Source organism: Nyctibius grandis, chromosome 1 (assembly GCF_013368605.1).
Source record: "Nyctibius grandis isolate bNycGra1 chromosome 1, bNycGra1.pri, whole genome shotgun sequence".
In the NCBI taxonomy this organism is placed as follows: Eukaryota; Metazoa; Chordata; class Aves; order Nyctibiiformes; family Nyctibiidae; genus Nyctibius; species Nyctibius grandis.
In genome coordinates, this window is record NC_090658.1 from 115,719,046 (window position 1) to 115,734,040 (window position 14,995).

At 41.3% G+C, this 14,995-nt stretch overlaps 2 protein-coding genes across 9 annotated transcripts in view; one reads left to right on the plus strand and one right to left on the minus strand.

Annotated features, from left to right (window-relative positions):
* The window catches only part of ASAP2 (ArfGAP with SH3 domain, ankyrin repeat and PH domain 2), a 104,470-nt gene extending 102,176 nt beyond the window's left edge, over positions 1-2,294 (plus strand). For both annotated transcript variants that reach the window (XM_068398217.1, XM_068398225.1), the window contains 2 exons: positions 1,104-1,226; positions 2,197-2,294. In XM_068398217.1, the coding sequence (XP_068254318.1) occupies positions 1,104-1,226; positions 2,197-2,271 (198 nt within the window). In that variant the 3' untranslated portion in view covers positions 2,272-2,294. The remainder of the gene's footprint in view (positions 1-1,103; positions 1,227-2,196) is intronic.
* Positions 2,295-5,070: 2,776 nt separating this feature from the next.
* Positions 5,071-14,981, minus strand: ITGB1BP1 (integrin subunit beta 1 binding protein 1). Of its 7 annotated transcripts, none has more exons than XM_068417626.1 (7): positions 14,934-14,981; positions 12,550-12,650; positions 11,587-11,665; positions 10,738-10,874; positions 9,286-9,378; positions 6,206-6,355; positions 5,071-5,458 (listed from the first exon to the last, which is right to left on the minus strand). In XM_068417626.1, the coding sequence occupies exons 2-7, from the start codon at positions 12,619-12,621 to the stop codon at positions 5,387-5,389; spliced, it is 603 nt and encodes a 200-aa protein (XP_068273727.1). In that variant the 5' UTR covers positions 12,622-12,650; positions 14,934-14,981; the 3' UTR covers positions 5,071-5,386. The 7 variants fall into 7 exon arrangements, with proteins under 7 accessions (XP_068273727.1, XP_068273641.1, XP_068273901.1 ...); XM_068417540.1 differs by having other exon boundaries at positions 14,864-14,950; XM_068417800.1 differs by lacking the exon at positions 14,934-14,981 and adding an exon at positions 14,864-14,931 and having other exon boundaries at positions 12,550-12,647.
* Positions 14,982-14,995: the final 14 nt, after the last annotated feature.

Below are 14,995 nucleotides of genomic sequence, written 5' to 3' on the forward strand. Positions count from 1 at the left end.
TAACAAAAGGGCACAGTAAGAGGCTATTGGGCAGTACTGTCCACGGCAGAGCATTTTGCTGGTGGAGAGAAGTAGACTTGTGGATTGAGCCTTTTCTCCCCTCACAAGCTTCCTTCTCCGTAGCTGACCTAACTAGAGACTGGGACCAGTCCCTGAGGGACTCCAGGATGGTGATGAGGCCTTGCTTTCCTTATCCCATATGGAGCCTCTGTCCCAAACACCCACTGCATTAACAGACATTTCTCGACCTAAAAGGCACTTATAGCTCTGCTCCAGCATCTTAGGGTAGAAGGAAAGATTTTTGCTGGCTGTGGCTGGGCAAAGTGGGGAAAAGGGTGGGCTCATGGTAGAAAGCTTACTCTCTGCCTCCAGGTCCTGTGCCTTTCCACTCTTTGCATGGAAACACAGAGAATGAGGCGGCTGAAAGCAAACACAGCAGCAGGCCGCAGCGGGCATGCAGCAGGGTTGCACTGGGAGAAGTGTGAGATTGGGACGGTGGATACTGTGATACCAGAGCAAAACAATTTTGGCATCACTTCAAATGGCACACAACTAGGACTGGAGTCCCACTGCAATATTGGAATACTGCAACTCCTTACTAAACTTTTCTATTGGAAGAGCTGACAAACCGCTCCTGTGGCTTGTGGTCCTCAAAGCACTACAGAGAGACAGAGGACGTTCTGGAGGGCTTGTACACGGCTGAAATGGGTTTAGCAAATTAAGAAGGGGCATACTGGCAGGTGGCTCAGGCCTCTTTCTGATAATGCTGCTGCTGTTATGCTTGCCGCATAGCACTTTATCTTGATCACCCCATCTTCTGAATAAAATTGTACTTGCTGCAGTGATGTAGAGTTTGGATGAGCCAAAATGGCAGATTGCTAAGGGAAACCTGGCCCATGTTGGTGGCGCAGTGGTTCTGAAAGGCTTTGGATGCTGCCAAATTCAGCCTGGAGCGTGAGCACCCAGCATGAAAGATGTAGCTGAACTCTAACTTATGAAAGCAACAGCTAGAAGCAGTTCTGAAGCTTTCTTTAGATCATCTCCAAGTCTATTCTGTCTCTTCCATGCTGTATTTTTTACATTTACTTATTTTTATATTTCAGTCAAAAACTAAACCCAAGAGAGTAAAAGCAATTTACAACTGTGTAGCAGATAACCCAGATGAGCTAACTTTTTCAGAGGGAGATATTATTGTCGTCGACGGTGAAGAAGATCAGGAGTGGTGGGTGAGTATTTTGCATTTTCCATCAACATACTTTGAAAGAAATAAATCTAGAGGTTGACACTGACTTCAAAAGATCCCCCACTGGGTTTCCAAATAACAAGAAAAGTTTCATCTCATGGAAACCCAATTCCAGAAATTTCTTTTGTTCAAAAATAAAACTTCAGATAAGTTTTTGGCTTTTCTCATTAAGGAAAAAACAAAATCTCATTAGTAGGCTTCACAATATTCAGGGGACATGGTCTGTTTGATTCAGGAAATTGTTGGGGGGGTGTCAGCAGTGTAAGAATCCGCTACTATTTCATCTTCCTTGAAGATGCTGTGCGGTGGGCCTCAGAAGACAGCTTTGTATTGTCCTAATTCTTCAGCTGACTGAGATTGAGAAATCGTCTATTTGAGCTGGTACACCATCTCATCTATTTACATGTCAGAGTCTCATCAGCTAAAGCAAAGTCTTGGAAAATTGTTATGCATGAAAACACTTGCCTTACTCTTGTTAGCTAGCAAAGAATAGAACTTCAAATTGCATCTAAATTGACCATAATGCTATATAAACACAAACAGATTCATGTAAAACCCAAAACTGTTGAAGCTTGATCCATCCTTTTACCTTTCAGTGATTGTTAAGAGGGGGAGGCAGAAGCAACTTAACAGGGGCAGAATACGGGCTGCCAGGCATTGCAGAATGTGCTGAAATGATGTGGCAGTGGTACTGAGGTGCTGAAGAGGTGTTACTTTCAAAGAACTGGATAAAACAGAATTTGAAAAAAAAGGTCTATAGCTGAATAACAAATGCACCTTGTTGGACTTAATTTTCTGATGATGTTTCCTGTTTGCAAAAGAAGAACACCACTGCAGAAAAGATGTAGGGAGATGCTTGTTGTACTATGGGCAGGAAGGTCACTGGTGTTCGTTGTGGTGATACTGAAATGCCTTTTTTGTGATTAACTTGACAAATATCTGGACTCTTTCAGATTGGTCATATTGATGGAGATCCCAGTCGGAAAGGAGCTTTCCCTGTATCATTTGTGCACTTTATTGTTGACTAAATTGCTACTGATAAGTGGAGACATTTCTCATTTCCAGCAGTCACAGAAATAAGTTTTGCTCTATTTCATTTCATCTGCCTATCTGCAGACACCTTGCCAGAGCACTGCCCAAGTCCTAGGTACTGTAGCTTACTTTTTTATTGCCATCGTTCTGATTTTGGGACTTTTAAAACTTTTTTCTATGTGAAAACTTCTCATGAGCAGTTTACACTTCAAAAAAAACCAAACAACTCTTCCTGTATTTTTCGAGGTGAACTGAAAAGCTTTAACAATCAAAATCCATGTAAGTGTGTGAACATCACAACATCATGAATGTTCTTTTCAATCAATTCACTGTAATTGTATTCTCCCTTTTGTAACATGACAATACCACAGTTCAGTGTTGCTTCCCCAGTCACAGAAATTGTGTGCAACTAACAGGGCAGTGAATTTATCCAATTCTCAATACCATTTGAAGTGTTGGAACCAAAACATGCAAGCTGCTGCGTAGTTCTAAATGGGACTCATTCAGTGTCTTGCCATGCTGGCTATCATCCAGGATGACAACAATTACAGAAGAAACAATTTTAACCGGGTGTCTTTGGCCAGGTAAAAGTGAAAAAGTATTTCAGTTTACCACAGGAGAAACTTCTTTCAGAATGGATGTAGATATTTGCTTAAAGTTATCTGAAATCTGTGTTAGTCGTTGAACTTCCTAGTTCTAATTTTGTGAGCTTGAGACTTGTTTCATTTTTCTATGCTGCACGTGTGTACAACCTGTTTTTTGAATGTTCTTTATGTATGTTACATCCATTAACTCAAGAATATGAAAACTGCATTTCCTGAAATGTGCTTAACTATGATGATGGATTGCAGAGCATTTCTTACGCTTGTCTCATTCTAGTGTTTAGACTTTGTTTTTCAATTCTTGAATTTTCTTCAATCATCCAGCAATGTGTTCACAGAGAGAACATGTTTGGTGGAACACTTAGATAATTATCCTTGGTCAATAAGGTATCTGACACCTCACAAGTACACTACGTTATGTTCTGGTTTATAAAATTTGTGTGCCACTACTTTGCAAACAACGATAGTTTGCTAACTCACTCTGTATTTATATAATACACCCACATATATGGTAGCTACACTGTTGTTAAATTTGTTTTACTCATTTGTGAACAAAGGCTAGGCCATGGATGGTTCCCGGGTGGTTGATGGAATACAAAAACCAGTACAAATTTGGCATCATTTTGATGTTTGTATTTTGTGAAATTGTACCAGTTTTTGCTTATGCTACAGGAAACAACCAATGGCATAGGACAAGAAAAATCAATGTCTAGGTCACGTTGGCTTTGATCACGTTTTGTGAATATTGTATCTCTAGATTTATCAAGAGAACTTTGAATTTCTGACAAGTGGTGTTTAAATTGGCCATTTCATCTTGAACGGAGTAGAAAATAGGCCACCACCATCTAGATGCTTATTTGGAGAAAAGTCACATTGCGTTAGTGCTGGAAGAGCAGCGCTGATCTTCCCTTGCGTCACCTTTCCTACATGGTACAGCTGGTTGATAGCCTCTCAGACGTGTGGGTACAGCCACGTATACGCGTAACTTTCATTTTCTAGATGCCGTTGCTGCAGTATAAATGGGGAACAAACTGGAACGTTTCAAGATATTTTTGTTGCGAGTTGAAGCAAATTAGTCCGTATGTTCAAATTCCCCAGTAAAACGATAGAGTAATAGTTTAGCACTAGTTTTATTCACTTACTGATATGTTCCGTTTGCAACGCTATTTTGTATGTTTCTATCCCTGATAGAGTCTAGAGAGTAAATGGGCATATTATTTTGCACAGATCTCCTAATGTACAGTATTTTTAACACAGAATCTTATAGTGTATGTAACAACTCGTAAAGTTAAACAATGATGCAAATTTTCCTTGAGTTCTGCTAGAAGAGGAATACACTTTAAAATGTCACACCCTTGTTCACTGGTCACTTAGAAACTAGGAAACTTGTAGCATACAACTTAATAGCACTAACAGTGCAGATGGATAAAATCTTGAGGACCAATGAAGAGCAACTAAACAAAATTTATCCCTAGATTTTCAATGTTTCTCGAAGTTTGCTCCTCTGGCAGAGAAAAAAGAAATTCTAGAGCCTGTAGATATCTATTTATAATATAAAATTAAGAATTTTAAGTCCAAAATTTTGGCGTATTTCATACAACTTTTCAAATCTGATTACAATACTGATTCAGAAAACCTGTTAATAGACAGACTATTAGGTTACTGTGTTAACTGTTTAAAAAGGAGCAAGTGACACTTAAAATGCAGCTTAGAATGCTATGAGATGTATAATATTCAATTCAGTTGTTTTTATTTTGTTAAGTTGCAGAGCAACTGTATATATTGTATAACCTAAAATCAACTCTTATTTTCAATGTCCTGGATGCAGTGATTTATAATTAGAGCATGATTAATAAATTTTACTCTTGTTAACCAGTCAAATGTCTGGAAAAATAAAACTACTTTTAAAATCACTTTGGCTACTTTTCTGTTACTCTGCATTGCTTAGGCAATATTCTTCTTTTCAACGTGTAAAATGAGAAATACAAACAAGTAGAACTTGAACAAAAAAATGTACATCTTGCGGATTTTTAGTTGAATGTAGAAACTGTGTAGATGGCACACCTAAGATTAAATTAGAGGTGTAAAGCACCAAATGACTACCTATTATCACTTTGCTCTTGTTATTTTGTTCTATTATCTAGGTTAAGCAGAACTGAAGTCTACATTAAAATTGTTTTTCAGACAAAGAGATAGAAGCAAGTCTCCGTTTTATTTTACATTTCTACAATATTGACATTAATATACAAAACAGGGTTTAGGGAAAAAATTCATGTTAAATATAAAATTCTGTATTGTTCTGGAAACTGAAGACGGAATAATTTCTTCAAGTCATGTTTGGGGAATGACAAAGTACCATGTGCAAGGTTGCATGGCTCTTCTTTGCACAGCAAGTCTTTTCTAGGTTTGTGTGTAGCTACAGCCAGTCTGTGGTATCTGTCACAAAGGAGCCCCCTTTCCTCCCCACTCAAAGGCCTCTTGTTCTAGAGTCACGTGCTGCTGAAGAAAATCAGGACTTCTCCGACATTAAAACTGAATCAAAGGCTGTAGATAACACTTTGCAAATAGCTTGTGCTTGTTCCTGAAAAAAAAACAAACATGCACATTAACGCTTTCTGAAGAACTTCTAAACGTCTCAAAACTCCTTTAAAGCAGAATGTGACCTTTGTCATTCCTTTGGCAGAGACATGCAAAAAAATGGAGTAGCACAAGTGAGATTTAATTTGATTTCTGTGGTCTGCAGTGACATGTGGGAAGCTGTTTTAAATGAGCTCTTTTGAAACAAGTCAGAGTTGTTAGCTTTCATCATAGCATGACACTAGCGTTCAGAAAGTCAGTTCATGTGTTCCCCCAGTGCTGCTAAGGGGGTGTGTCATACCATAGTATCTTGACGATGAATTCTCCTACTCTTAGGAAGGGATCACGCCCCTTGCTTATAAATACGAATGCGTGCTCTATTACCAGAATTGTTACTCAATCCCTCCCTGCTCTGTCCGATCTTAAGAGGTTTTTGTCTTTCTTTGAAAATACAAGCGGAGGATTGTCCTTAGCAGCGCAGCTGCGACAGCACTCTTTAGATTGCAAAGAGCTTTCTCAGGCATGTACATTCATTGGCAATTTTAGGAAATGTGGGTATTTTTCCTCAAAGCTGATCAAATGCAGTCAGCAGAGCTTTTCTCCCCTCCTCAGCCAGGACACTTTTTTTTTTTTTTTTAATTGAGCAATCCCCCTGCTGCGAAAAAGCCTTCGCAAGGGCCTTGGGTTTTAGAATCTCCCTTCACAAACAAAATACTGACACCTAAATTAAATACTGTAAACAAACTCTTACCAAACTATTGCACTGATATACCCAGAGGCTGCATTCTTCAGAGGCTGCATCTGTTGTCTTCAAAGCCAGTAAACTTTTTCCTGCTCCCAGACCATCATCATAGCAGACCATCCGTACAATTAAATAGAGAGCATGCCTATGTAACACATCCTGAAACCATGCGGCAAATAATAAAAGTTACTCTGGAACAGTGCAACAGCTATTTCAGTTTTCCACCTGTTTTGAGTCTCTCTCTTACAAAAGAATACTTCAGATTTAGTTACAGGAGAAAAGTATTCCTTGGTAAAATTATAATTTTTTAATTGAGAGTTTAGTCAAGATTTTAAAAAATAAGTTGTGGTTTAACACAATTTTAGCTTTAATTTTTGCTTGTATTTTAGAACTGCATTCATATGTGGACTATATTCCTGGCCATATTACAAAAGCACACGTTTGCTTCCCACCTATCCTCACTCGCCCTCCGTGAGTAGGACAGGTGGTGCACTCCGTACCCCTGGCACAAAGGTAACTTAAAACAACTTTTTACTTTTCCAGTATTTTTCTAGACAATCCCCTGTCTCAGTTCCAGTAAGGGTACACAGGAGAAACTGTTCCCAGAAGAGGGTATGGACAAGGTTAGTTGCTTTGGGCTGGAGGGATATAGCCATGTGGATATAGCCAGGCTGCTTGTGGCCTGAGCCACAGCACAGGTCCTAACTCTTGCAGAGATCTACTCCGGGAGACTTCTACTCTCCACCGCAGCTGCAGGGCTTTATGATAGTCCCAACACAACAGTTCTATCATCTTGGCCGTTTTAAAAAAAGGATTGGTTGATGGCATCCAGTACAAGGTCTCTGCAGACCTACCCTACACAAAGCCCTTCTTCTCAAGCCATCCTACCCAACTGATAATATTAATCTGGTTGATTCCAGTCATACCACTGCCAGGGTCTTACGACTCTGAGACAGCTCTTTTTGTATGTTCACGGCATCAAACACCTTGTCCCTATCAGTAGCTGAAGGGTCTAAAGAAATGCCTGCTTCGATACAGAAGCTGTAAAAATGGACAGTGAGCTTGATGCCTGGTATGAAACCCTCGAGGGAGAGCCCTCTACCAGAGCTCCTAAGATCATCTTGCTGAAAAACATCTCCACCTCTGATGCTCACTCGGCAATCGCTCACAGTTATTCATACCATCACCAACTACCACACCACACTGAAAGCAGCTGGAGCTGACATGGAATTTACTGGATCAACCCTCCTGGTTCTGCATGAAAGATCCCAAGATTTCCCCCCAAATTACTTGTAACGTTTTAGAGTTACTTGCTTGGAACTTGCTCCAGTGCTAATGTGCATGTGGATTATCACTAAAAGAGGGAGGATTCTTTAAAGTACACAGTCCTCCTGTAAATTCGTTTCCTCTCCTCCTTCCAGTATTTGGCTATGAGGGGATTCTGTGGTTGAGAGAGAAATGAGGTGGTGGATGGACAAACTGTGCCATAAGTGTATGTACATATATATAATGTACAAATACACGCAAACAGAACGTGAAGAAGACCAAAGCCTCAGTGTGACTTCTATAAATACTTCACCTTTGGTTTCTAGTGGTTGCATCCACAAACAATGCAAGTGTTATCAGTGAATTACGTATCTGTATACAGTCCAGTCACTAATGAAATAATTTCTCAAACATTGCCTGAAATCCATGAGGAAAAATCCTGTATCCTGCAGTCAATTCTCTTTTTGGCGTCTAAAATAAAGAGCTGCCTATTCACCTGCAAAGGTATCTACAAATCACAGAACTCTCACCTTTCCCCAAAGTCATAAAAGAGTGAGTTCTTTACAGGAATGCAGAGGAAACCTTTCCCTCTTGGAACTCTGAAAAGAGTTAGGTGGACTAACACACTAAGGAACAAATTAAACGTCAACAGGGACTCAAATGCAAAAAGCCAAAGCCAGAATTTGGGAAACAGAATGCAATGCAATAAAATGCCAGTGCAAGGTAGCTTAATCCCAGGAGGCTTTATCAGCTTATGCATGCTTTCAGCTTGAATCCAGAAGAACGACGGATAAAAGTCTTAAAAGTTACCTATCTGATCTGTACCAAGTACAAAGGAATTTAAATAATAGTGTAACCTATGTTCATAATGAGAATTAAGAATTTAGGAGGACAGCAAAAGCAGAAACGCAAAGAATTCAAAGTTTGAACTACTACACTTCCTCCCAGGCATTAGAAACAAGTGTTTTATTTTCTGAAGGGACCAAAGGAAACTATTGAGCAATACTATTCACTGTCCTCATACTTGAGGCTTTTATGAAAAGGCATCGCTGGGTTGTTGATGGGTCATGACTTCATAAGGCCAAGGATTTATGGTATCAGGGTCTCTGAGGGCAACCAGAAGGAAACCACATGGCTGCAATACAAAGCTACACAAAGGCAACTGGGGGGCCCTGGGAAGAGACCGGATTTCTATTTTTAGCAAAAAAGCTACTTGAAGTGCACTAAAGGAAAATAAACTACATGTAGGAAATAATGATGCAAACAAAAATAGGCTTGATCAATAAAGTGGAATCATGAGGCTTTAATGCTGGAGTGAACTCACACTCTTGGATTAGGAGCGCAAGGCTGGAACTTTTAAAGAGGAAGACAACTCAGGTATTCTTGAACAAAACGTCCTTTGTTTTTTCCTCTCCACAGTAACGTCAACAGGAATGGCATTACTAACTCAGGCTGAGGAACCTACGGTCTCAACCACCACAGTCATGCTACTTTTCCACATGAGAGAATGGCAGGAGAGCCACAGAGAAATGAAGATGTGCCTGAAGAGCACAGAGGCTTGCTTGCCTTTTGTCTGGTGCTCTGTCTCAAAAGGAATGGATTTTTGTTGTAAATCCAACCAATCCAGCCAGGAAAATACAGAGAGCCCTGAGGAGATATGACATGAACCAGTGCTGCTGTGAGAGCTTTTTTGTTTGTTTGTTTGTTTTACTTTTGCTTAAAGCCAAAAGTGACATTTTGGTCACAGAGATCATCCATCAGAGAAATAAATGAAAGCACTTTTGAACTCTCGCCAAAAAGACAGTTTGTTGTGAATCACTTACATACTGATCAGATGTTGAAACTTTAATGCCGTATTTGGAAACTCCCATAATAAACTCCTCTTCACCTGGAACAAAAGGTAACTTTCCATCTTGCTTTGGAGGGAAACAAACAAAAGCCTTTAGTGCAGACAGAAGAACATGAACGACAAAGATACATAATAGAAAACGTGTTTATGTGGACTCATATCTTGCTGTGTGGAGTCTGCCTGCCACTCTTGCACTTGTCCAGTCTCTTAACCTTAGGTAAAATATATTCAGGGGAGGTTCAGACTGGATACGAGGAAGCATTTCTTTACCGAGGGAGTGGTCAGACACTGGAACAGGCTTCCCATAGAGGTGGTCGATGCTCCAAGCATGTCAGTGTTTAAGAGGCATTTGGACAATGCCCTTAACAACATGCTTTAACTTTTGGTCAGCCCTGAAGTGGTCAGGCAGTTGGACTAGATGATGGTTCTAGGTCTCTTCCAGCTGGAATAGTCCAGTCTAGTCTATTCTATTCTAAATATTACATGATTCCAGAAAGGAATGTATCATTTCAGGGGGAGTTTGGCCCTGTGGTCAAATCAGATGGGCTGCAAAAATAATGCGTGCCCTGTCATGCTGAGCTGACCCTGGGTGATCGATATTCCACACTGGCAGCAATTTCGTTATTTGGCTGTAAAAATAGTTTTAGCATATATTCAGGTACTTGAAATGTCAAGTTGCTGTAAGATAAACAGACATTGGAATGGGCTGCCCAGGGAGGTGGTGGAGTCACCATCTCTGGATGTGTTTAAGAAAAGACTGGACATGGCACTTAGTGCCATGGTCTAGTTGACAGGGTGGTGTCAGGGCAACGGTTGGACTCGATCCCTGAGGTCTCGTCCGACCTGATTGATTCTGTGATTCAGTGACATTCTGTGTTTTTAAAGATACAAACGATCAGCTACATAACGAGAACAACCAGTTACAGCTTTTAATACAAAAATAAGTACTAGCAACCACAGTTTGGCAAGGACGACCCAAATATTATTCAAGTTCTTCGGTCACAGGTTCATAAGTGATAGTAAGCAGAAACTTGACATTTTCCTCTAAGGGAAAACTTCTACAGTACTGAGGAAATCTGGAGGAGATATTCTTTCCCAGATACTAACCCTAACAGTGATGAAGACAATATAACAACTTTCGGTTGGGACACTTGTTCAGTAATGACTCATGCAAAGGGCCTTCACTCTGAGCCTGCGTCTTCAGAACAGCTTTTTGGGTGCATCTTCTCCAGATACTCAAAAGGATGGAATTGAGTGTGACAGCTTTTGAGATTCATAATTTGATGTTTTTTAAAGTAAGCTACTTTATTCTAGTAAGTCTAAAATTTACAAAGAAAGATGTTAGATCATGTGATAATATGAAAGAAATACACCTAAGCTTAAGATGTTCTGACGTTGTTGGTATTGTCTTTTGTAACCCTCTTACCTGTGCAACATCTATGTAATTTATCAAGTCCAAAGGCCCTTCGAGACTTTTGCTCTCATTATATTTCAGTTTTTCAATGGCACCAACATATTTAACTCTGAATTCTGCACATGTATCAGAATTACTATTGCTTTGTCCTGCAACAAAATAAAACAAAGCAATTCAGAAGAATTCAAGAACAGTAATGCTATTCTAATTGGTGTTAAGGGGGCTAACTTATTGAATTCCGTAATTTTTGCAGACTTTCATCAAACACTTAACCTTACCGCTCCTCTCTGTCCTGAACTGTCCTGGGTTGATTCAGAACAGCCCTTGGTAAAGGCAACAGTTTCATAAGAATCCATGATACAGCATTGTTCATACTAATTCAAATTTGGAGTTAACAACCTTGAATCAGAAAACACATAAAAGCTGGTTCTACTTTTCTATATATATTTGTTTTAAATGAACTGTTTGGTCCAACAGTGATGCGCTGTGATCTGGTGAGCAAGAACAAGTAAAATCAAATCTTATTTCCATTATTTCAGTGCAAATGTATATTTTTAAAAGCAGGAAACACAGCTTCCAAAAAGTCATACCAGATTTATGTTGTGTAACAGACTGAACGCAACTAAGTTTTTTGTACTCAGATACTTTACTTCGAAAACAGTGACTTAATCCTAGATGAAGCATTAATAATACTTTAGAAGCCTAAAGCTATGCATGCATTAGTCAACAGGCTATTTAACAGATTCACTCACTACTATTAAAAATACATATTTTAACCTTTTCCATTTTGTGCTCTTTTATACGAACACACATAAAGTTACTCCTGCTCCATACATATCTGCTCAAACACCAATTACATACCTGAACTTTTCGTGGAGTCTGTATCTAGACTAGCCACAGTACTAGACCTGGAAAGTCCCCCAAGACTGGAATCTACAGACTAAGAAAAAAATTAGTATCATCAGAACGTTACTGAGGACATATTAACAATTCACTTTTAGATGCCCTGCCTCAACTCTTTTTTTTTAATAAACTAGTGTTTATGTTCTAATTACTTAAGCAGCACTGCAAAATGGGAGAAAAAACTAACACCACCTATTTCTTCCCTGAGGTTATCTTTCTGCCTCAATGTACAATAGACTGATACAAATTCAGCAGGAACCCTCGAGAAGTCCACAAATATTTTAAAAGAAGGAGGAAATAAAAGAAAAAAAGAAAATGAACCTTAAGGTTATGTCCAGACTTTTCTGGTACTGCATCTTAACTTGAAGAAATTGACAACTACATGCTTGTCACCAATGCTTGAAATAACATAGCAGTGCAAGGGAAGTGAAACGGCACCTTGGAAAATCCAGAATATTCAACTGATCATTCCAAAACCTATCAGACAAAATGGACACATTATTCAAAATGAAGAATACTTTTTAGAGATACTGAGTAACCAACTAGTACTGAAGAATAAACTCAATCTTGGTACCTAACACCAGGCACCTTCTTAAAGACAATATTTATCGTGACAGAACAAACGTACTACTTTTTCCTCCCAACCTTACTACGTGCTGCCAGAAGAAACCCTCGTGTTCGTAGGCTTCACTATGGAAGCAATCGAGCATTCATCCCAAACACAAGGGTTTTATAATGGATAGTTTTTTTTAACTCTCATAACACAATCTGAGGAGCAGTAGAAGCCGAAATTTCTCCTTGTGGGACCTGGCATTTTATGGAAATCACATCCTACCACCAGTGCAAGCGAACCACTGAACTCTCAACTTGTAATAAACAAAAGTGCTTCCATAAACAGAGCATATACCAAATTCAGCTTACCTTGCTTTTAGTACTGATTTCACTGCTTTGTGAGCTGCTGCTGCTGTGTCGTTTTTTTCCTTTTCTAAACATTTTTTCATAATTGGATCAAGGAAGATCTTCTAGGTAGGAAAAATAAGAATTAAAGCTGTCACATCATCAAGGGAAGGAGTTCCTGGCAAACACCAGACTGACTGTGTCCAAAGCACACAAAAACTGGAAACTTGTAAAGGACTCTGAGAATGGAAGTAGGAATGTTCCTATGGTGCTCTTCATGTGTGACTGGGGAAAGTCCCTCAAGCTCTCTGCTAAAACTTCCCTGTCCTTCTGATTTGTCACAAAAATGCTGCTACCTAGTTTACAGACTGTTGCGAAGGTCAGTTTCTAGTGCATATAAAGATACAGATTTAGAAACAAGACAAAATATAAAATTTATATTCCCATTTAAAAGTGTTAGTTATTTTTATTTGTAACTTCAATCTAAGTGCCCTACAAAGTGCATCCAATGCAATCCCTGCTCCAGAGATTATGCTCCCATTAAAAAAAACACATTCCTGAAAGTTAAAGCAAGAAGCACATTACATTTACCGCCTTAGAACTGAGTTACTGGGAGTTCTGAGAGTATTCCAGAAGCATTTTTCCTCTATATATCTGCCCTACTACTTCAATTGCTTCACTTAACATGTGGCCAGCCAGCGTCAAGAAGCAGGATGCTGGCTCCCAGTCAGGGAGCACTGAAACCCTATTTCCCAGCTTCAGAGAAGAATATTTTAATTACAAAGCTTCAGAAATTTTGAGCACATGGATGAAAGAGGGCAAAGGAGGAAGACAGCCTACTGAAGACAGCTCACACTGCAGAAAAGAAGATGCACAAGGAAGAGCTTAGATCTGTGATGCAGTGCTGGATTACAGTCCCCAGACTGCTGCTGTGTTTGTCATTAAGCAAACACTTGGTCCTGGGCAGACCAAAAGCCACACTCAGCAGCAAGTGGTGCTGCAAGGAGTCGTCGTACCCAGCACACCCACGTCCCTCTGGGCTCCTTCCAGCCACCAGCATGGATCTAGTAGCCCCCTCCTTCAGAGCAGCAGCTCCTGGAACACAGGCAAATTTGCCGATTCTGCCAGTGTACTCTGAGGAAGGCACAACTTAATATACACTACTTCACAAGCATTTTTAATACATTAAATGATTAAGGAGCTCTTAGCAGCTCCTTACTTAGCACACACATTTTCTGTGGTGCATCTTTTCCACTATGGGTGCAGGAAGCATTGAGTCTCACTCTGCATTCCGCAGCGGGGTGAGACACGGAGAAGCCAGGCAGGGTAGCACCGCATCCCACGGTTTCATAGAATCATAGAACGGTTTGGGTTGGAAGGGACCTTTAAAGGTCATTTAGTTCCAACCCCCTGCCATGGGCAGGGACACCTTTCCACTAGACCAGGTTGCTCAAAGCCTCATCCAACATGGCCTTGAACACTGCCAGGGAGGGGGCTGACACAAATTCTCTGGGCAACCTCTGCCAGTGTCTCACCAGTGTCTCACCACCCTCACAGTCAAGAATTTCTTCCTAATATCTAAATCTACCCTCTTTCAGTTTAAAACCGTTCCCCCTCCTCCTGTCACTACTTGCCCTTGTAAAAAGCCCCTCTCCCGCTTTCCTGTAGGCCCCCTTCAGGTACTGGAAGGCTGATAGAAGGTCTCCCCGGAGCCTTCTCTTCTCCAGGCTGAACAGCCCCAACTCAGCCTCTCTTCATAGGAGAGGTGCTCCAGCCCTCTGATCATCTTTGTGGCCCTCCTCTGGACCCACTCCAACAGGTCCACATCTGTCCTGTGCTGAGGGCCCCAGAGCTGGACGCAGTACTGCAGGTGGGGTCTCACGGGAGTGGAATAAAGGGGCAGAATCACCTCCCTCGACCTGCTGGCCACGCTGCTTTTGATGCAGCCCAGGATACGGCTGGCCTTCTGGGCTGCAAGCGCACAGTGCCGGCTCATGTTGAGCTTCTCATCAGCCATCACCCCAAAGTCCTTCTCAACGCTGCTCTCAATCCCTTCTCCGCCCAGCCTGTATTTGTGCTCGGGATTGCTTTTCTCTTTCCTCTTTTTACCTCTACCCCAAATGATAACCCGATAAACGATAAAACGGTCAACCCGCTTCCCACAGAAAGGCGAGAGCCAGAGTCCCCGGTGGCCGTCGCCGAGAGAAGGCCGGGTGCGGCCCCGGTCACAAGCGGCGGTTTGGCCCCACCAGCCGAGGGCCGAGCGCACCTCTGCAGCCTCCCCGCCTCCCGGGGACGCTTCGCGTCAGCCCTCTCCTCCCACCGCCGCTGCCCGGACCTCAACGTCTGGGTAAAGGCCTCACTCGGGAAAGCCCAGGCCCCGCTCGCCGCCGCCGCCGGCCTCTCACCTCAGCCCGCGGCCCCCACGCACCCTTCCGCTTCCGGGTCGCTCGGCCCGCAGGCGCATGCG